Here is a 23800-nt window from a genome sequence, read left to right on the forward strand (position 1 = left end):
TTAAATCCCAATCAGAAACCTCAGATCTCCAATCGTCTTCCTCATTATCAGGTGGCAAGCCTCTGTCAATCAGATCAACTCCACTACCTCCAGTAACCACCAGAGGGAGCCCAGAAAGAGAACTCGCAACCCCTCTGTCAATCTGACCAGCTCCACTACCTTCAGTAATCACCAGAGGCAAGCCAGAGAGAGAATTCACAACAGTACCCCCCTTGAGGAGGGGTTACCAAACCCTCATCCACGCCACCAGGCCGGTCAGGATGGGCCCGGTGAAAAGCACGAACCAATCTTTCAGCATGAATGTCAGAAGCAGAGACCCAAGAATTATCCTCCTGGCCATAACCCTTCCATTTGACCAAGTACTGGAGTCTCTGTCTAGCCAAACAAGAATCCAATATTTTCTCTACCTCATACTCCAAATTACCTTTAACCAATAAAGGGTCAGGAGGTGCCGCCATGGGAACTATTGGCTCTACAAACCTCTTCAACAAGGATTTATGGAACACGTTATGAATCTTAAACGTAACTGGAAGAGCCAAACGGAAACGGGATTAAGGATTTCCAAAATCTTATAAGGTCCATTGAATCTTGGCTTGAATTTTGGAGATGCAACCTTCATAAGAATATTCTTTGAAGACAACCAAACCATATCACCCACTTTAAACCGGGGACCAATTGTCCTATGCCGGTTGGAAAACCATTGCGCTTTTTCCTGAAAGTGGGACAACTTATCCACCACTTGGTCCCAAATCTGCTGCATTCTCTCTACCACAGAATCCACACTTGGGCAGGCCAAAGATTTCACCTGCCCTGAAGAAAATTGAGGATGAAACCCAAAGTTACAGAAAAAGGGCGACATCAAAGTGGCAGAACTAGCCCTATTGTTTAGCGCAAATTTGGCTAAGGGCAAAAATGAGACCCAGTCATTCTGATCAGCAGATATGAAACATCTCAAATAGGATTCCAAAGTCTGGTTTGTTCTCTCAGTCTGCCCATTGGTCTGAGGATGAAATGCAGAGGAGAAAGATAACTGAATTCCCAGTTTGGAACAAAAAGCTCTCCAAAATCTGGAAACTGGACTCCTCTGTCCGACACAATGTTCTCAGGAATCCTGTTCAACTGAACCACCTGTTGTAAAAACAAGGGCACCAACTCAGAAGAAGATGGCAACTTTGGGAGTGGTACCAGATGGACCATCTTAGAAAATTTATCAGAGATCACCCAGATAACAGTCATTCTCTGAGAGACAGGAAGATCAGAAATAAAATCCATTGAGATATGAGTCCATGGCCTCCAGGGCACCGGCAGGGGCATCAACAACCCACTAGAACGAGAACAGGGCTTGGACCGAGAACAAGTCCCACAGGACTGCACAAAGTTCCTGACATCACGAGATAAGGCATCACCAGGTACTCAAAATGTCCCTCCAGAGTATTAAACGCCGTCTTCCATTCATCCCCGTGCTTAATGCGAATAAGATTATACGCCCCCACTATATCAGCACTCTGGTATATTCTGAAAGCAAAGCAAAAAGAGACCAATATAACAGGGGACAAAACAAACTGGCACAAGCAGTAACATATGGGCGGTGATTCAGCACAGCCCCAGCCGGAGCTAGCTGACCCGCACAAAGCAGAGATAGGCAAAACCAGATCAAATGCAAACAGAATAGCAAATGCACCACATAACTGAACCATGCAGGGAAAGAACAGGAGACATCACACCTCAGAAGGCACAGGAAGAAAATCACCAGCAGGGATAGAGGGAGTCAGCTGTCTTAAATCCCAATCAGAAACCCCAGATCTCCAATCGTCTTCTTTATTATCAGGAGTCAAGCCTCTGTCAATCAGATCAGCTTCACTAATTCCAGTAACCACCAGAGGGAGCCCAGAAAGAGAACTCGCAACCCCTCTGTCAATCTGACCAGCTCCACTACCTTCAGTAATCACCAGAGGGAAGCCTGAGAGAGAATTCACCACAGATATCTGTGTGTGCTCAAAGTTTGGCCTGTTTAGACCGGTATTCCTTTTTATGTCCTGAGTGTCACAGTACTTAGATACAGCATTAGGTAGCCCCCCCCCAAAAAAGGGCACACATTTGTTGTAGTGGTATCGCCGTGCTAGCTGATATCTGTGCGTGCTTAAAGTTTGCCCAGGCCAAAACATTGTATTTTTTTTCAGTCTGTTAACGTACTTATTAAATGTGATAAGGCAAAAAACATTTTTACCTAAAGTCCAGATAGCTAAAAGTGTGGTTTTCAAGCATATGTATCACATACAAGTTGCTTCCCAAATCACCCTTTTGTAGTGAACGTGTATAATATTCTAATCCATTTACAATGGGCAAGGTGCATGGCAAGGGAAGGGGAAGTGGACATGATGGTGATGGTGTAGGCCGAAGCCGTGGGCACACTGAAATTGGCCCACCAAAAACACCCACATCTTCTCGCTGGACCTTAGTGTCCGAAGTCCTAGGGAACCGCGGCAAGACAGCACTATTGAAGCCCGAGCAGTGTGAAAAGGTTGTTGGTTGGATAGCGGATAATACTTCCAGTTACTTATCCACCACAACCAGCACCCTGTCTTCAACACGGTCAAATCACCGTGAATCTGGACCGCATATTCCGTACCCTGATCCTCCTTCCTCCCACCATGCTGAGTGCCCTGAGACAACTGATCCCACACTCGGACACTCCGAAGAGCTGTTTAGTTTTCCATTTGGAGATTGGTGCCTCTCGCCCGGTCCAATTGAATCAGGGCAAGATGACATTCCATGTAGCAATGCCCAAATCTTTGAGCAGCCATGGTCACAAGAGATGGACGATGATGAGACACAATTGCCGGAAAGTCAGTTGGAGGACCAGGGTGGGGAAGTGGAAGATGAGGTGGTGGATGATGTAGTAACAGACCCAACCTGGCAGGAGGACATGCAGAGCGAAGACAGCAGCACACAGGGGGAGGTAGGCATCGCACCACTTCAGGCAGGAAGAAGCAATTTGGTGACTGCAGACAGAAGGTGTGCAACCGTTCCCCATAGCACCAACCTGACAGAAGTTGCCAGTCCAACTGTTAGGTCTTCCCAAGTCTTGTTATTTTTTAAACACTCTGCCAATAACACCAAACAGGCCATTTGCAACACCTGTCATCCTGTCATGCCAGCATCAGCAGGGGTAGCTAAACTACCAGCCTTACCACCAGCATGATCAGGCACATGGCAGCAAAGCACCCGACTTTGTGGGCCCAACCCCATGCTGCAAGAACAGTGTCTGCGGGTGACACCACAGCTTCTTCCAGTGTTGTGCGTGCAAGCCAATCCCCTGTCCACGGTGCATGCAAAGATGCCTTCTGCCCTGCACCTGCTGTTACCCTCAGTCAAATAGCACCATCATCAAGCACGTCCACATCCTTATCCCAGCGGAGCCTTCAGTTGTCCATACCTCAGTCATTTGAACGTAAGCAGAAATACGTAGCCAACACCCCACAGGCCACAGTACTCAATTCTCATACTTCTCATCTGCTTACGGTCAAAATGTTGCCATTTAGGCTCGTGGAGACGGAAGCTTTCCGCAACCTGATGGTGGCGGCCGTCCCAAGGTACTCTGTCCTATGCCGCCACTATTTCTCCCACTGTGCCGTCCTGGCATTACACAAGCACGTGTCCCACAATATTACCCGTGCCCTCAACAATGCAGTTACTGGGAAAGTACACCTAACCACGGACATGTGGACAAGTGCTTGTGGCCAGGGATGGTACATCTCGCTGACGGCACACTGGGTTAACATAGTGGAAGCTGGGACACAGTCAGACCATGATATAGAACATGTCCTCCCGACGCCAAGGATTGCGGGTCCTACATCAATCAGGGTTGCCCCCACTGTGTACAGCTCCTGCACCTTCTCCTCCTCCTTCTCCTCCTCATCAGCCTCCATGTTCAAAATGAGCACATCAGTCACAAGCTGGAAGCACTGCAGCACTGCCAAAGCAAAGCGGCAACAGGCTGTGCTGAAGCTAATTTGCTAAGGTCACAAACCGCACAATGCTGAAGAGTTGTTGACAGCTCTGAAAGAGCAGGCAGATATGTGTCTGACACCGCTGAATCTCCAGCCAGGCATGATTGTGTGTGACAATGGCAGGAACCTGGTGGCAACATTGAGGCGAGGCAAACTGACACACGTACCATGCCTGGCCCATGTCAACGTTTTCTAAAAAGCTACCCAGAGCTGCCAGATCTGCTGTTTAAAGTATGCCACCTGTGTGCACATTTTAGAAAGTCAGCTACAGCTTCAGCCGCCCTTGCCGTGTTTCAGCAGCGATTGCAGATTCCGGCTCACCAATTGGTGTGTGATGTCCCCACGCATTGGAACTCTACACTGCATATGTTAGAAAGGATTTGTGAGCAGAAGTGGGAAGTTGTTGAATACCAGCATCAACGCGAGGGTCATTTTTCAGGTTTGACTCCACACATAAGAGCTCAGGAGTGGGCAAGGATGTCAGACATATGTAGCCTCCTCAAAAACTTTGAGGAGTCCACCAAGATGGTGAGCGGCGATGACGCCATAATTAGCGTCGGCATCCCGCTCATCTGCATTCTGAAAAGCTCTCTGCTCACAATGAAAGATGAGGCATTGCAGGCGGAGCATGAGAACATGGATCAAGGAACCATACAGGTTGATTACATACAGTCCAGCCTCGTGACATCACAACATGGATTGGTTGACAATGAGGAAGAGGAAACAGACTAAGGGACTGTAGTGCTGCTGCAGTGCAGTATAGCACAATCTCCACCAGGGGATGCTGGTGAGGGAAGAGAGGATGCACACACAGCATAGCACCACTGAGCAGAAGCACAGGCGCCTCCAGGTGATGAAAGAGTGGTCAGATGAGCCGAGTCAGTAACAGTCAGGAAAAGAAGTACCAGAGGTCACAGCAATACACGTGGTCAAATACAAGCCAGAAGTCAGGGCCAGATGGGAGCAGAGATAACTGAGACGTGAGACAGTCAAACAGGTCAGAAGAAGCCGGGTCACATACCAAGAGGTGTAAGCACAGGGAGCGAACACTAAGACAAGCGGGGTGGCAGGAAAGGGAAGTCATGGGAAAAGAGTACACGGGCAGAGGACAAAACATGGTATCAAGGGGTCAGCTGCTCTAGCCTGGGAGCATGAACTATCACTGATGTTGGTCTGCAGGCCACAGCAGACTGAAATAGCCACACAGAACCCAAAACGAGGCTGAGAAGGTTAACCCCTACATGACCAGACTGGGGAGAGAATAACAAGAAACAAACCCCGACCTGGATCATGACAGGGACCTTTTTAAATGCTTAGGAAACCTTTGCAGATGATTTTTGTTAATTATTCTAATTTACTGAGATAATGACTTTTGGGTTTTCATTGGCTGTAAGCCATAATCATCAACATTAACAGAAATAAACACATGAAATGGACCACTCTGTTTGTAATGACTCTATAATATGAGTTTCACTTTTTATTTTTAAGAACTGAAATAAATTAACTTTTTGATGATATTCTAATTTAGTGAGAAGCACTTGTATGCCTCTATGAAGCAGTTAGCTCAGGTTGGGATGTTGGGAGGCCTGTCAGTCAGGTCGGGTCATCTAATGTGAAATGCGCCTTAGGCTATGTGCACACGCTTTGGTTTTTGCTGCAGATCCGCTGTGGATCCGCAGCAGTTCTGCAGACAGTGTACAGTAGCATGTAAATCTATGTGATTTACAATCTGCTGTGCACATGATGTGGATTTTTAACTGCGGAAAAGCTGCGGTTTTGAATCCGCAGAAAGAAATGACATGTCACTTCTTTTCTGTGTATTCTGCTGCGGTTTACCATCTCCTCCATTGTAGAGGTGATAAACCACAGGCCAATCCGCAGGTAAAACCGCAGGTCATTTTACCTGCAGTTTTACCTGCGCTTCCGCACATACAAATCCGCAGACCAATCCGCAGTGTGTGCACATAGTCTTAATCTGAAGCACTGCTTTAGTTGTCTGCATGGTATGCTCACCTGCCTCCTCTTCTAAGTCACAGGCAAGTATAGCTGAAACAGCTCTACAATGGGAATACCTCTCAATAAATTTCTATATCTCCTGGACACTTGTGACCATAATGTGGAGTGATTTTTTTATAATTGAATTAAAAATACACTTTATTCGAATTCTTGCTGTTTTGGGCTGGAACTCATCATTATCTACACAAAAATAGGTCATTCTGATAAGTGTGATACAATATGGCCCAGTGGGACTTGCTATCCTTATATTCTGTGCAATCATTCTTAGGCCCTTATTCATCAAGACTTGCAATTTACTCACATGCCTCTTAATGAATCTGGAGCTTTGATGAGTGGCATGCGCCTCTCTGTGCTATACCAGAAATCTTACTCTAGTCTCTGATTCGAGTAAGATTTCTGGAGTACACCACAGATTGTCATGAATTTGATAGTCTATGGTGTCATTGCCTCACCGTACCCCATCTCACTTCAGCTTTGCCCATTTTGACTAAGCTGGGAGAAACTGGTGTGAAAACACCAAAGGTTGCATTTACCTACTTTCCAAAGCAATTTACTCCATAGTTATATAGCACAATTGCTTTGATGAATCGGTCTGAAATATTTGTTGGACCCAAATATACCATCCTAGCCTACAGATTCCCCTTTAAAGCGCCACTCCAGCATATTTTTTTTGACTGCTGCAGAGGGCTAAGCCCCCTGCCCCCAGTTATATACTCAACTCTTCATAGTTTTTTCGGTCCCCCTGCTGCATCTTGTGAGCGCAGCTTCTGACTGGCCGGAAATCAGAACCTACTTCACAGGAATGCAATGCAAGTCTATGAGCCAGAACGAGCCTCTTATAGACTTCTACTGTAACGTGACCTCCGCGTCACTCCTTGAAACATTGGAACTGCGGGCAGGTCACTTTTAGCCGGAGACCTATAGGAGCGGTCGCAAAAACGGCTGAAATCACCAGAAGGCAAGAATTAGATAGAGAGCACCACTACAGGGGGCACCATTTAAAGCACTGCTCTAGCGGTGAAATTAAAAAAAAGCTGGAGTGGTGCTTCAATATACACACTGTACTATTTTGGACAAAGCAGACTTAGTTATGTGTGCACAGATGATGGATTATTAGACCTGGATGACTTTGGTGCCATGTACTCTGTTAGAACTGGCATAGTGTGGGCTTGCACTACGGCAGACTTGATGAGTTGGCCCTACAAACTTTTGTCCTGTATTGACTAAAACCTGTAGATTCTTTGCCTTTCTATGGTTGCAATGTACATTTTACCCTTCTAACTAAACTTTATTCTAAAAAAATACACTTTAATCAGAGTAGTGTACCAGGCTTTCAGTCTTTCCTGTCCTGTTTGAGGTAAGAAGCCAAAGAGCGCTGAGCACTGGACGAACACAACAGAGGAAGGACTTACTCAATGTTTTCTTTGTTGTCCTAATTTTTTCCCATTTTGTCTTTTGATAATGAAGATTTCTGGGAATTGTACTATACACCTGATTATAGAACATACCTTCCAAACCAGGATGGAAAAGTTAAGCAATCCTCTGGAAATTTTTAGCATGCCCAATTTTGTTTTGGCCCCAAAGCTGCTCGTTAGTATTTGCCATAGGTTCCCCACTTTAATGCCTGCCCAGGAACCCTATAAATCTGACTCATCTATGGCAGAGAGAAGAATGCACAGAGGTTTAGTCTTAGATTCCATATGCAAGTTGTATGCTTTTTATGTGTATTAGAGTGAAATGTGTAGCAATAATGATCATTTCCTTACCTCGTAGGCGAGCCTCAACCGTGTTCTCACAGCCCTTGCCTGCACATGGGGACCTGTCAGTCTAATGGGAGCACATATAGCTGCATGTGTAGTAAGGGTTACACTGGAGAAAATTGTGAAATTGGTAAGTATGATGCTGGGTTGTATCATTAGTTTAAATAATGTACTGTATATGCTATTCATCTTTTTATGCTTGCTAAGCAGCTAAACTAAGTAATGCTCCTGTCAAACACCTAGAACAGATTACGGCTATCAATAATTTCTGAACCAGAGCACTGACAATTAGAAAACATTTTGGAAGCTTTACATAACAAGGAATATTGTCAGCTGTTTTTTTGTTATATAATCTGAGAACTGCATAATGTAGGGACTGAGAGCCTGATTTCAGTGATGTGTCACTTACTAGGCTATATGTTGATTTAATTGATTAAATAAAATCATTGTATTATCAGCAGGAGATTATCACTACACGACTACCACAAGATATGGCCTTCTCAAAACCCTGTCTGATGACAAATGCACATATAGCAGGATACAGCAGGTCTCCACTAATAAAGGCAAGGGGCAGCACAGGTGCTAACTACTGATAAAAACAGCCACACCACACCTACCAGACCATGGAGGGGTTGGCTGCCTAGTAGAAAAAATGCACATAGATAAGGCTTGCATAGGACGCCAGTCACACAGGCAAATGTGATGCAAAGTGTCTGGCTTGCAACCTATTAATGACGCCCATAGTATTATCAGGCAGGATGCTCCAGCACTATCATATGCAACACGCACTGACAGACGCCCCAATAGACCAAGCCAACAGAAAGAGGCCCGGCTGCATCCTGTATCAGTCTGTATCAGTCTGTCATTGTAAGTTTGCTTACTGTAAGTGATATCTGTAATTTGTATGTAACCCCTTCTTATGTACAGAACCATGGAATCGATGGTGCTATATAAATAAATAATAATAATAATATTTATAATATCAATACCACTGGTTGGATCAAGTAAGCCTATCCTTTTCATGTAATACTAGCTGAAGAGCCCGGCGCTGCCCAGGCATAGTAACTAACTACGGTTAGTTATAACAAATTATAATGATTATATCTATATATATTTAGCTTAGTGTAGAGCCACATTCACTATAATATCCCTCATCGTCCCTTCAGCCAGAGCCACCAGACAACTACCACTAATATCCCACATCATCCCGTCACAGCCGCCGGACTACTACCCCTAATATCCCACATCATCCCGTCAGCCAGAGCCACCGGACTACTCCCCCTAATATCCCGCATCATCCCGTCAGCCAGAGCCACCGGACTACTCCCCCTAATATCCCGCATCATCCCGTCAGCCAGAGCCACCTGACTACTACCCCTAATATCCCACATCATCCCGTCAGCCAGAGCCACCTGACTACTCCCCCTAATATCCCGCATCATCCCGTCAGCCAGAGCCACCTGACTACTACCCCTAATATCCCACATCATCCCGTCAGCCAGAGCCACCAGACAACTACCACTAATATCCCACATCATCCCGTCACAGCCGCCGGACTACTACCCCTAATATCCCACATCATCCCGTCAGCCAGAGCCACCGGACTACTCCCCCTAATATCCCGCATCATCCCGTCAGCCAGAGCCACTGGACTACTCCCCCTAATATCCCGCATCATCCCGTCAGCCAGAGCCACCTGACTACTACCCCTAATATCCCACATCATCCCGTCAGCCTGGGGTCAGAACCAGAGCGCTGAGTGGATTTGCCCTGACTTCCATAACAATGATCCCTTTAAAAGAACCCTCCCTGCGCGCTTCTCTCCTATGCCCCGGGTACACTATGATCATGTTTGATCGCAGTGTGCCAGGGGTTAATATGCCGGGTGTCAATAGTGTGCCAGGGGTTAATAGTGCTGGGTGTCAGCTGTGATAATCAGCTGACACCCGGCCGCGATCAGTGGCGCTTCCCCGTGAGCGCCGCTGATCGCCTGTGACGTAATATTCCATCCTTGGGACTTAGGTCACAGGTCACATGGGCGGAATATTACATCCAATGTAGGAAAGGGGTTAATAGAAGTCTGGGGTCAGAATCAGAGCGCTGAGGGATTTGCCCTAACTTCCGTACAGGAGATCCCTTTAAGAGAGCCTGGGGTCAGTACCAAAGTGCAGATTGGATTTGCCCTCACTTCCATACAGGGGAACCCTTTAAGAGGGGTCTTGGGTCAGAACCAGAGCGCTGAGTGGATTTGCCCTAACTTACATACCGGGGATCCCTTTAAGAAATCCTGGGATCAGGACCAGAGCTCTGGATGGATTTGCCATGCCTTCCATACCGGAGATCCCTTTAAGAAAGGCCTGGGGTCAGTACCAAAATGATGAGTGGATTTGCCCTAACTTGCATACCAATGATCCACGGGAGGGGGGGCCTTCATTTTTGTTATGTGCTCTGTGCTCCTTTCTGGCGGAAGACAATGGCTGGGAAATTATGTTCCCGGGAATGCTAGATTTCTCCCACCATGTCAGTGTCTGCTGAGGTGTTGTCAAGTGGGAAATCTTGCTCATAACAACCAATCACAGCTCAGTTTCTTTTAACCAGCTCTGGTGAAATGAGAGATGCTTAGTGATTGGTTGCAAGGAAAACTGTTGCTCATAGCAACCAATCACAGCTCAGCTTCCTTTGAACAGCTCTGGTGAAATGAAAGATGCTTTGTAATTGGTTGGTGATACACACATACATACATACATACATTCAGTTTTATATATAGAGATTACAGTATATTTGTTTTTTTCCCACACCACATATACAGTATACTTTTCTATTTATGAGCTCTTATGGGATGGATGTCTAAAGACATCATATGTTTTCTACTGAAGCTGTTGCCATAGTATACTGTACGCCTGATATTTATTATTTATTTTTGATGTTATACTTTAACACCTTATAGGTCATATAGTCCCCGATATAATTGCCATACCAGGGCTACTTAGGGATAGCCGTTGAGATGCAACATAAGTGTGCCAACCTCCGCTGTTAGGTAGTGGCACCATAGGGAGTTTCTTTCCGCTTCCCTTCTTTATATCAACAGTCATTCCTTCCTTTCTCCCCACCAGATTTGCTGACATTTAGCTCCTTTACAAAGAAATCCTTAGAGCTATATTACATTTAAATCCTTGTCAGCCACACAATCTTAAACATCTTATCCAATCAGTAGGTTTTTCATCCCTCTCCTAAACAGGGTCATTTATGGTTAGAAGGGACAGTCGATGTTGAGCTCTGGGGCACCATATGCGCAGGAATAGGGTGCCAACCTCCGCTGGTCGGTAAGGCTGTACACTAACAGAGCAGGGGAAGGCACCTCCTGGCTTCTCTATCTAGTGTCTCTTACACCTTTTATGGTGGTGGTCTTTTTGTGTATTTCACCTTTTGCTATTTTTTAGATTGTTAAATAAAAGTTATCTTTGATATGATAGTATTATTTGGAGTCTCTTCTGTGAGTTTATAAAGTTCTCCAAGGATATTTTTTCAGATCTGTGAATTTGTTTAATCCTATTGGAGGGTGGAGAAAGCCGCTTACAAAAGTGTGCTGACTTGGTTCAGATGAAAAGATAATCCTTCACGTGAATCGCAGGAAAGATTGGATGGTAGAGAAGCACTGTACATACAGTGGGGCAAAAAAGTATTTAGTCAGTCAGCAATAGTGCAAGTTCCACCACTTAAAAAGATGAGAGGCGTCTGTAATTTACATCATAGGTAGACCTCAACTATGGGAGACAAACTGATAAAAAAAAATCCAGAAAATCACATTGTCTGTTTGTTTTTTCATTTTATTTGCATATTATGGTGGAAAATAAGTATTTGGTCAGAAACAAGCAATCAAGATTTCTGGCTCTCACAGACCTGTAACTTCTTCTTTAAGAGTCTCCTCTTTCCTCCACTCATTACCTGTAGTAATGGCACCTGTTTAAACTTGTTATCAGTATACAAAGACACCTGTGCACACCCTCAAACAGTCTGACTCCAAACTCCACTATGGTGAAGACCAAAGAGCTGTCAAAGGACACCAGAAACAAAATTGTAGCCCTGCACCAGGCTGGGAAGACTGAATCTGCAATAGCCAACCAGCTTGGAGTGAAGAAATCAACTGTGGGAGCAATAATTAGAAAATGGAAGACATACAAGACCACTGATAATCTCCCTCGATCTGGTGCTCCACGCAAAATCCCACCCCGTGGGGTCAGAATGATCACAAGAATGGTGAGCAAAAATCCCAGAACCACGCGGGGGGACCTAGTGAATGAACTGCAGAGAGCTGGGACCAATGTAACAAGGCCTACCATAAGTAACACACTACGCCACCATGGACTCAGATCCTGCAGTGCCAGACGTGTCCCACTGCTTAAGCCTGTACATGTCCGGGCCCGTCTGAAGTTTGCTAGAGAGCATTTGGATGATCCAGAGGAGTTTTGGGAGAATGTCCTATGGTCTGATGAAACCAAACTGGAACTGTTTGGTAGAAACACAACTTGTCGTGTTTGGAGGAAAAAGAATACTGAGTTGCATCCATCAAACACCATACCTACTGTAAAGCATGGTGGTGGAAACATCATGCTTTGGGGCTGTTTCTCTGCTAAGGGGCCAGGACGACTGATCCGGGTACATGAAAGAATGAATGGGGCCATGTATCGTGAGATTTTGAGTGCAAACCTCCTTCCATCAGCAAGGGCATTGATGATGAAACGTGGCTGGGTCTTTCAACATGACAATGATCCAAAGCACACCACCAGGGCAACGAAGGAGTGGCTTCGTAAGAAGCATTTCAAGGTCCTGGAGTGGCCTAGCCAGTCTCCAGATCTCAACCCTATAGAAAACCTTTGGAGGGAGTTGAAAGTCCGTGTTGCCAAGCGAAAAGCCAAAAACATCACTGCTCTAGAGGAGATCTGCATGGAGGAATGGGCCAACATACCAATAACAGTGTGTGGCAACCTTGTGAAGACTTACAGAAAACGTTTGACCTCTGTCATTGCCAACAAAGGATATATCACAAAGTATTGAGATGAAATTTTGTTTCTGACCAAATACTTATTTTCCACCATAATATGCAAATAAAATGAAAAATAACAGACAATGTGATTTTCTGGATTTTTTTTATCAGTTTGTCTCCCATAGTTGAGGTCTACCTATGATGTAAATTACAGACGCCTCTCATCTTTTTAAGTGGTGGAACTTGCACTATTGCTGACTGACTAAATACTTTTTTGCCCCACTGTAATAGACTCTTGCTAAAAACTGTTACGTGAAATTTTCTATATGTAATGAGGTGGCTACAGAGGTGACTAATGGGATTAAAAACATAGATTGAAGAAAAAAGGTACTCCAGCCTAGAAAATATAAAACTTTGTCTGGAAAACGTTCATAAAAAACAGGCACAATGGAGACAACATAGAGATCCCAAAGAGCTACCAACTGACGCGTTTTGACACTCTGGTCTTAATCATGACCAGAGTGTCGAAACGCTTCATTTGGTAGTTCTCTGGGATCTATATGTTGTCTGCATTGTGCTTGTTTTTATTAATTATTTCCATTAAAGACGAAGTTTTATAGTTTTCTACGCTGGAGTACCTTTTTTTCTTCATTCTTTGGAACTTACACGCCCAAGCCCAAGCGGCTCGCGTGGAATTCATTCTTGGAAAGAGACTGCAAATAGTGAGCTGACTTCTCCCGTTCCTGATTCCTTTTTTATATAAATACGTAGATTGTTACAAAGTGCATACTAAGCTTTGCATGGACAGTTCCCACATATGCCAGCTGGAGAGTTCCCACATCTGCCAGCTTTCATGGAATTTATTTGGGAAGCCTCACATATTGTGCTGATTTAGATGAATACTGTTCACATCTGTGGCCTTTCTTATCATCACTGGTTTACATTTAGATTTCTCTGAATGTCACCATTTGCCTGTTCTTAAAGAGATTGCATACTATTGATTGTTAGTATTAGTATTGACTCATGCATATTCTGGGTTTTCACAGACATTGATGAGTGTTTGTCCAACCCCTGCCAGAATGGAGGGACCTGCATTGATGAAATAAACTCATTCCTTTGCTTGTGTTTGCCAAGTTATGGAGGAAGCACATGTGGAAAAGGTAATAATAATGACACAAGTATTGCAGAAACCAAAATACTGTATAACCCTTTTGCTAAAGGTAGATGTTGATTAGAGATGAGCGAGCACTAAAAGACTCAGATGCTCATTACTCAAACTGAGCAATTCCCGATGCTGGGATGATCATTTCGATTAATGAGTATAACACTTGTCAACAAAAAAAAATCATCAGCAAAGGTAATATGTCTGTTTTATGGAGTTTGATGTGCTGATTCCAAAAATATGCTTAGTTTGGTCTATCACATAAAGTTTCTGAGATAGACAGTGCAGTCAACCAATGACTGCTTCTCGGAAAGTCACATGTTATGGGGAGGAGCTGTTATGAGGCAATAAGATTTGAGTCAGTCAGAAAAGGATGGTGATGGCAGCAAAGACTGGTATGTGAGACTCTGACAGGAGACAGGCCTCTATAGGGATCTGAGCCCTGCCACAGGGAGATAGAAGGGAAGACAGCGGACAGCCACCATTGTGAGAGGATTTTACTGCATTTCTGGGAGGGCAAGTCACCTCAGAGGGAAGAAAACAGCTCAGCCACTGAGGAGTAACTGAGTGAGGGTCTCCACAGAGAGAGAACCTGAAAGCAGCCAATATCACACTGAGAAACTGCCTGCCGGCAAATGTTCATCTACGTAAATCTGTAGGAGAGATCAGTGCAAAATAGGGTCTTATGCAAGAAATATAGTGAGCTTTACGCTCAGATTAAACTCACCTGTTTAATCCATAAAAACATCATACAGTGCAATATCGGCTGCAGCAGATCCACAGGCCAGCCAGTGACCATTAGACATCAATAGGTTAGGCCAGGTTCACATAGCGTTAATGCTGTCCTTTCAATGCATGCATTAAACGGACTGCGCTAACTCTACGCTCATATTCTGATCGCGTTCAGCTAGAGTAAATGTTCCATCTGCGCTAGCATTGACGGACCCTCGAACGCTGCAGACCGTGTCCGAGGGTCTGTCACAGAATGACGGCACATCGCTAACGCATGCCACTTATGACATGCGTTAGCCATGAGCTCAGTAATGGAAGTGTAAGGCAGCGTTAACGGATGCGTTACATCGCGTTATTGCCGCGGTGTAACGCAATCCGTTAAATGGATTGCCAAGCGCTGTGTGAACCTGGCCTTAGAATGTAAAGAGCTCCTTGGAATGTCCTAGTGTGGGATCACTGGTCTCCTGGGACTCGACATGGTGAAAGGAAGGAGTATAATGGTGAGGATTAAATGATCCAGATTCTTGGGTGGTGAGACTGGACAGTGTGGAAGACTGGTTGGTGCTGGCAAGCATGCTGGAAGCATTATCTGCATGCCCTATCATCAGCACTTCCACTTCCCTGTTCCTCACCGCACTGCTTATGTATTTTGTAATTGGAAGTTCTCTGGAAATTAGGTTTCCTTGACTATTTGAAACTAAATTTTAAAAATATGGTCACGTGCAGCACGTCAAGCTGTTTCTAAAAATTTCAAACCACCGTAATTTCACACAATGCCCATTAAATTGTGTGAATGACAATACAGTCAATGTTTTCACAAAAAAAGTGGTCACTTGCAGCTGTTATATATTTTGCAATGGACTGCAAAGCCCTAAGCCCTGCCTAGAAGCTGTATTTGGCCACTCACCATGCTCCAGCTGCGCCTAGGCTAAATGCAGAATATATCACATAGAAACAGCAAAGCACAAGATTAGCCTTGAGAAGGACTTTTAGTATGATAGTTTAGCAAAGTATCATCACTAAAGGACTCTGATTCCTAAAACTGTGAACACAGACCTGGACAACTACTCTTTCCCTCCAATAAGACCAGTCCCTGAGCTATACAATGGCGTCAGTGTGCCGAGCAGCCATTCACAGTAATGTCACTACCAAGATAGCTACATCATTACAGTGATTGGAAGGCAATCCTCGCATGTTTATTGGCAGGAATTTGAGCATTCAATCTGAGCACCAGCCAATGTTCGACGAGTGCCGAGCATATCTGAACACTCAGATATCCGAATTATATCCAAGTATCACCGAGCATATTTGTTCATTTCTAATGTTGATGTTTGCCAGGTCTATGCAGCTTCCATCTTTTGCCTTCATTGATAATATATTTATATGACTATGTGACATGAAGCGATGGCCGGGGGACCACCACAATGCAGGGAGACTACGGTACACAAGATGAGGTGCAAGCAACAAAGGGATAATTTATTTACAGGCAAGGAATGCAGTGTTAGGAAAGAGTAAACAGGGGTATGCAATGACATAAAACAATTTACAAAAGTGATATTCTCTAGCTGGGCCGTACAAATGGCACAGTGCACCAACTGTTACAGATCACTGTATTTCTCAAAAAAGCAAAACAATGCAATAAAATACAGTATGCTGCTGCTCTAACTCTAGCCTGATTGATCGCTGCTACTTCGGCCGCACGGCTACCGTGCTCTGTCTATTGCAGCCTATCCTAAGCCCTAAACAAGTGCGGGTTAACACTCACGGTGAAGTTGGTGTTGCAGTTCCTTTCTGGGGGCCCTCTGCAGTTCTCTGCAAGATGATGCGACGTCCTCCCTGGCAGCGCTATGCAATGTGGTCTTGTCCTTGTGTGAAGATCTCGAGCCTGTTCCTTCCTAGTATATCTTCGTGGCTCCTCGCAGTAACACAGGAAAAAACACCTTTGTTATCCCCGGAAGGGTACACAATCCCACAGGATCAGTCAGTTCTAAGCTGCACGTTTTTCTCCTCACAGAATCCAGCAGGCCAGCTTCCTTCAGACTCCAAGCTCAGAACACTCCCTGCAAACACAGCCCCTCCCCTCTCCTAGCACAGTCTTATTGCAGGGGAGATCGGAATGCCCAATTGCTCTAGCCAAGGAGGTTCTGTCTCTTAAAGTGGCAGTTTGTCTCTACTGTCCATAGAAATGCCACCCCCTTACATGTCTCCCTACTTAAAGATGGTCATCCTCGACCATCACAGCATTATGGTTGCAGTCGGAAGAAACTTGCAATGCAGAATAGCACTTATACAGGAGACAACACAAGCGGAAAAACAGACAGAGAACACTGTTCTACATAACGGACTGGTGGAACCCATGCAGTAGACCTCTGGGATCAGGTCTTGAGAATCTTCCAAAGGAATACTTGCTGCAGGAGTTGTAGGCTCTTGTCTGGACTCATCGTCACATGACGGTAGTGATACCTCCAGAGGATTACCATCTCTGTCTGGCTGAGGACCCCCCACGGTGACAGGGTCGATTCACAATTCATCAATGATTTCACCAGCAGGCAAGACAGGTTCAGGAAGTGGAGCAACATCTTCAGGCGGCACTGATACAGGATGGGCCCCGGATCGGCATGGCCGCAGCATATTTCTGTGAAGCACTCTAGGGGCGGACGCCCCACTCTCAACCTGCACCTTGTAGACCGGACCATCCGCATACACTCGCTCGATGACTTTGTAAGGCTGTACTTCCCATCTCTCATTTAGTTTACCTTTGGGGCGTTTCTCTCTGACTAATACTCGGTCCCCAGGCCGGAGTGGTATCTCTTGAATCGGTTTATGGCCCGTATGTTCTTTGTCCTGTAGCTGCTGACTCATCAACCACCGTATTGTTTGCAGTCATTTCCGATGTTCTTTCACCCATGAAGTGACGTTTCGAACCATCAGCGCCTCCTCCGCTGTTCCAACTTCAATTCAATGATCTCTCGTCCAGCTCTTCCAAACAGCAGCAGATAAGGGGTGTAACCCGTGGTGGAATGGACCCAATTGTTGTAGGTCCAGACCAACTCTGGTAGGAAATCTGGCCAGCATGCCTTCTTGTCCTCTTCCAACATTCTCAGCATTTGAAGTAAGGTTCGGTTGAAGCGTTCACATGCTCTGTTGCCTTGAGGATGGTAAGGGGTGGTCCGGGACCGCTCGATACCATACAAACTATACAGTTCTTCCATTACCTCGCCTTGGAAACATGCACCTTGGTCAGAGTGGATGCGCTTTGGGCACCCATACACTCGGAAGAAGTCTTGACAGATGGCCTGCGCTGGCGACTCGGCAGTCAGATCTCTAGTCGGGGTGATTGCTGCGAACTTGGAGAAATGGTCGGTCATCACCAAACAGTACTGTGGCCCCCTCGCTGAGTGTCCCACGAGGAGATAGTTGATCATCAAGACTTCTAGCGGTTCCTTAGTATGTATGGACTGGATGGGTGCCCTTTGTTCAGTACATTTAATGAGGTTGCACACACGACATTGCCGGAAAAACTCTTCTACCACTGACTCCAACCGGGGGCAGTCCACGTGCCCCTGTAATCACTGGTAGGTCTTTGTGGACCCGAAGTGGGCTCCGAATTCATGGGCATCTTTAGCCACTTCTTGGGCCATTCCTCCTGGGATGACCACCTGCCACCTTACTTCAGTATCTTTCGGCTGTTGCCTCTTGCGATATAGCACTGATTCTTGCACCTCCAGCCTATCCCACTGGTGTAAGACACTCTTCATCTCAGCGTCCAGACTATCTCTCTCATGTTTGCCTGGCTTCCACTTCTGCGCTACCCAGCATTTCATCTATCTCAGCCCTCCGTCTTCATCTTGAACATTTCCCTAGTCTTCATTGGTTCTCCCCAGAGATCGGGGTAGTGGGCAGGCCTCCCTACTTGACTGGACTGTAACCACTGGGGTCTTGAACTCACGGAAGTCTGGGGTTTCTTCCTCTTTGAGTTGTTCATCGAGATCCCCCACTGGAGTTTCCACCGTCACTCATGACAGGCCATCGGCATTTTCATTTTCAGTAGCAGAGCGATAACGGATGGTAAAGTAAAATTTGGCCAGGCGAGCCACCCACTGTTGTTCTAGGGCCCCAATTTAGCATTCTCAAGGTGGACCAGGGGATTATTGTCCGTTCGAACTTGAATCTTGGTCCCTGCCAGGAAGCCCGCAAACTTCTCTGTCATGGCCCACACGAGGGCCAAGAGCTCTAACCGGAAAGAGCTGTAATTATGGGGGTTTCTTTCACTGTCTCGCAGGGACCTACTGGCATACCCGATGACTCTCTCATGTCCATCCTGTATTTGGGAACGTACTGCACCGAGTCCATGAAGGCTACCGTCTGTGTACAACAGGAACAGTTGATCGAAATCTGCGTAGGCCAAAATTGGGGCTGAAATAAGAGCATTCTATATATCCTGGAAGGCCTCATCTCGCCTCAGGTCCCAGGGGATGCACTGGGTCTTTGGCACTCCGGCGGTCCCCCTCAGCAGTTCATTCAGAGGACCCGCCACCTTTGCGAAATCTTTGACAAATCATCGGTGATATGAGTCTCGCACAGTGCAGGCATTGAGTTTCCTGTAATCTACACAGAACCGGATGGTCCCATCCTTCTTCTTGATGAGCACCACCGGGGCCGCCCAAGGTCTCTGACTACTCTGCACTACTCCTGAATCAGTAATGTCTTCACCTCTTGGTACATCTTGGGTGGGATTTGCCGGTATCGTTCTCGAATTGGACGAGTGTCCCCAGTTGGTATCTCGTGTGTGATCGCTTCCGTACAGCCAAAATCTTCGGTGTGACGGGCAAATACTGCCTGATTTTCCCACAGCATAGCTTCTATCGCCTGCACACGCTCAAGGCCAAGAGCCTTCACATCCACTTCCATTTGGTCAAGGATGATCCGCCCATTCCACTCTGGTGATGGCTTCTCTTCGGGCCCCGCAGCGACTGCCAGGGTCCACCCCACACCTTCGATTGGCAATAAAGACATCTCCTTCTGACTCACCACTTCGCCCTTGTGTAGGTACACCCGGGCCAGATCTGTTCCCCGGAGCAAGGTGACTTCCCCGGGGCCCACGTTCAAAGCTCTTATGGGAACGTGTCCTCGCTGGACCACAGCTATCGTATGAGCTATCATAACTTCTTGGTCCGCTCCTCTGCCTGCCACAGGCTGAACTATCACCTCCAGCCCATCAAGGTTGCGATGAGTCCCCACTGGAAGGTGTAATATACTTTCTCACTCGGGAGGCAGGATTACAGACTCCTTCCCAGGGGCCCTGATGACCCGTACCGCCTGATAAGACGGCACTCTCTTCTGCATCCCACAGACATGGATCAATCGCTGAAGGACTTCTTTAGTAGGTTTGTGTGTGGCAGCCTTCTTCCAATTACTGGCTCCCCGTTTGGTGAACATTATCTGATCGAGTTCTCGTAGGATATTCATTCCCAGTACTACAGGCACATCTTCTTTGATTGGCTCAGAGACTAGCAAGATCCCTTTCTTTCCTACTTCTTGCCCACAGATTTGAATATTCATCTACACGACCCCTGTGACCGGGATCGGCTGTTGATTGTCAGCAAACAACCGGATCAATGTCTCCTTCTCTGGCTTGGCCAGGGCTTGAAAATGCTGTTTGAAATATGATTCTGGCATCATTGTCACTTGTGAACCAGTATCTATCAAGCAATCCCCTGGAATGCCCTCAAATTCAGCACGCAGGATGGGACTCCCAGCAATCAGGTGTTCATTATGATATGGACCGGCCTCTCTTCTTGCTTCCCCCACGGAGTGCCGCGCTACTGCGGGGGTTGGTAGTTTAACGGCGGCTGTTGCTGGCTTTGAGCATAATTCCAGCAGTCCCTGACAAGGTGCCATTGTCCTTCACTTTCCCAGCATTGGATGCCTCCTCTTCGCCGAGGGGCACCCCGAGCCTGTCTTCGTGCCTCTGATGCCTGGCGGGGGGAGCTTGCACCCACTGACCCCTTAAAGGTCGGGCCGAAGGATGGTTATATGAGTGCGTTGAGACAGACTGTTGTTCTCCCATTCTTTGCTCCATCCAGGTTAATTTGTCTTGCATATTGACAAGAGACTGCTGCAAGTCATGCACTACCTGGACTAGTGCCCCTGATGATTTGGGTCTCCTCTGGTATTGGCACCTTTGGCACGCATCACACCAGACACGTAACTGTCTTCCTTGCTTCGGGCCACTCCTTCTGCCAGGATTTGACAGAATGAAAGAGTCGGATCTACACGGACCCGTTCTGACGGTGCTCTCCTCAAGGATGTGTTGTGCAGTCCCAGAATGAATTGTTCCCAGAGTATCCAGTCTTTGGAGCCCATGCCACCGAGCCCATCTGTCTCTTTCCTTTGCACTTCTGCCAACACTTCTTGCAGTGCTGTCGCATACTGAGAGATCCCTTCTTCTGCATTCTAGAGAAAAATTTGGCGCGGAGGTGTCCCGCGCTAGCAGTCTCACCGTAGATCTCTTCCAGGAATTTCACTAGCTCCTTCAGGGTACTACGGGTGAGTTCCGGGTGTAGACAGATGTTTTTACGGGCCTCTCCCTCCAAGGCAGTCAACGCAATGTCCTCTTCAAGGTCTGTGCTGATGTTATAAATCTTCAGGGTGCTTTGCAGCCGGGACACCCTGTCCTTGCAGGGGTTCCACCAATGCCCACTTCATCCCCACTAACACTAGCATTCTCGCCGTTGCCGGGGGGACCACCACAATGCAGGGAGACTACGGTACACAAGATGAGGTGCAAGCAACAAAGGGTTAATTTATTTACTGGCAAGGAATGCAGTGTTAGGAAAGAGTAAACAGGGGTATGCAATGACATAAAACAATTTACAAAAGTGATGCTGGGCTATACAAATGGCACGGTGCACCAACTGTTACAGATCACTGTATTTCTCAAAAAAGCAAAACAATGCAATAAAATACAGTATGCTGCTGCTCTAACTCTAGCCTGATTGATCGCTGCTACTTCGGCCGCACGGCTACCATGCTCTGTCTATTGCAGCCTATCCTAAGCCCTAAACATGTGCGGGTTAACACTCACGGTGAAATTGGTGTTGCAATTCCTTTCTGGGGGCCCCCTGCAGTTCTCTGCAAGATGATGCGGCATCCTCCCTGGCAGCTCTGTGCAATGTGGTCTTGTCCTTGTGTGAAGATCTCGAGCCTGTTCCTTCCTTGTATATCTTCGTGGCTCCTCGCAGTAACACAGGAAAAACCACCTTTGTTATCCCCGGAAGGGTACATAATCCCACAGGTTTAGTCAGTTCTAAGCTGCAAGTTTTTCTCCTCACAGAATCCAGCACGCCAGCTTCCTTCAGATTCCAAGCTCAGAACACTACCTGGAAACACAGCCCCTCCCCTCTCCTAGCAGGCAGAACAAACCAAAAACAGTCTTATTGCAGGGGAGATCGGAATGTCCAAATGCTCTAGCCAAGGGGGTTCTGTCTCTTAAAGTGGCAGTTTGTCTCTACTGTCCATAGAAATGCCACCCCCTTACAGACATATAGAGCTAAGTAAACTGACACATGAGATTACACTGTAGCATATGGTTACGGCTTGGTAGTGAATGTTATATCTATGATAGTTATCTTTGTGCTGGGAGCTTTACCCAATGTGTGCTAAGGCCACCAGTCATCTAATAAATCTGATACTAGAGATGAGCTTATCAGGCAAAATTCAAATTTGATTTTCCTTGTGTTTTTTTCCCAGGAAATTCTGCTGATTTAATGTAGCTTATTATGCTTGGGGGTCTTTATAGACCTCAGAGCTTAATAGATGTAAAATGTAAAAAATGTAATAAATTGTTATGCTGGCCTGATCGGCCCCTCCACTGCTCACACCCAACTGAAATAGTTATATTCACTGTCTGCTTACCTCTTCGGCTACTCCACTACTCACCGACTCCGAAAATCGTTATATTCACCGTTTTCTCACTTTTTTGTCCCCTCCACTACTCATTGACACCCATCTGGATCTCTCAGAATCTCTTGATCCCCTGCCATTTGTTGAAATCTTTGGGCCTTCTCACACTGTGCCGGACTTTTGGGTGTCATGGTACCCAAGAAAGTACTGAGCAGGCGCACTAGAGTTCAACTTCATCTTGACGTTACGACATCCGCCATAAGCTCACGCATGCCTGTGCAAAACCTTCTTGGGCATAATGACACCTGGAAGTCCAACACAGTGCTAGAGGCCTCAAGATTCCATCATTAGTGCCGGGGGAATCAGACAATGCAGCGAGGACCAGATGATGGTGGTGAATAGCCACCATTTTCCTTAACCTGCATGGAAGCGAATTATTAAGCATTTGCAATTTTGCGAATGCAGATTTTTGTAAAATTCCAGTAGAATTTGATTCTACTTGAATTTATTCGCTCAATGGTATCTGATATTAAACACTGTTGTCATGAGTTTACTTTGATGCATGGAAATGTATTTCCTATAAACTTTGACAATAAACTGAAAATCATTGGAATACAGGAGCAGATTTAATAATAATGATAGGCTGTCCAAGTGTGGTGCCCCTGAGGGTTCACTCGCCACAGAGGTACTGCACCTCAGCTAGAAGTGCAGTACTGCACTCTCAGGTAAGGAAGGGGCACTACCCAGAACTCACACACTTACATCCAACACTGTACCTCTCAGGGCCCGGGAGGAGCTAGGTAGAGGGTGTAGGTAAAGAAAATAGAAGGGGGGAGCTGAAGGAAGTGACAGTTGAAGGAAACGGGAGTTGGTGCTGGGGACTTGGGCAGAGAGAAGCTAGTCCCTAGAACAGAAGACAGTAGAAAGAGAGAAACGAAAGACAGAAGAAACAGAAAGATAAGCTTCAGTGGAAGAGAGAAGGAAGGGGTCCTAGGGGCACGGGAAGTGAGGAATCCACCTGTGGCACACGAATTTACGCTGACAGCAGTCGGGTGGAGGGACCAGGTTGCAGTAGGGGACCAGCCCCAGACTAGTGGAGAAACTGGGGACTCAGCTAGCTAACTGGAGGCTGCAGTATCTGCATGTGCTGCAGCCACATCCTCACACAATCGCTGAAAAGGCAGCCATACAGGATCAAGGGGACCTAGAGTACGTCGCCCGACAGGATCCG

The 23800-nt window shown here is 46.3% G+C and overlaps 1 protein-coding gene across 2 annotated transcripts in view; it reads left to right on the plus strand.

Annotated features, from left to right (window-relative positions):
- Positions 1–23800, plus strand: part of NCAN (neurocan) — a 491928-nt gene that overhangs the window by 375977 nt on the left and 92151 nt on the right. For both annotated transcript variants that reach the window (XM_073555129.1, XM_073555130.1), the window contains 2 exons: positions 7800–7916; positions 13817–13930. In XM_073555129.1, coding sequence (XP_073411230.1) covers positions 7800–7916; positions 13817–13930 — 231 coding nt within the window. The remainder of the gene's footprint in view (positions 1–7799; positions 7917–13816; positions 13931–23800) is intronic.

This window comes from Dendrobates tinctorius, unplaced genomic scaffold (assembly GCF_039654945.1).
Source record: "Dendrobates tinctorius isolate UK_male_01 unplaced genomic scaffold, ASM3965494v1 ptg000219l, whole genome shotgun sequence".
Taxonomy (NCBI): Eukaryota; Metazoa; Chordata; class Amphibia; order Anura; family Dendrobatidae; genus Dendrobates; species Dendrobates tinctorius.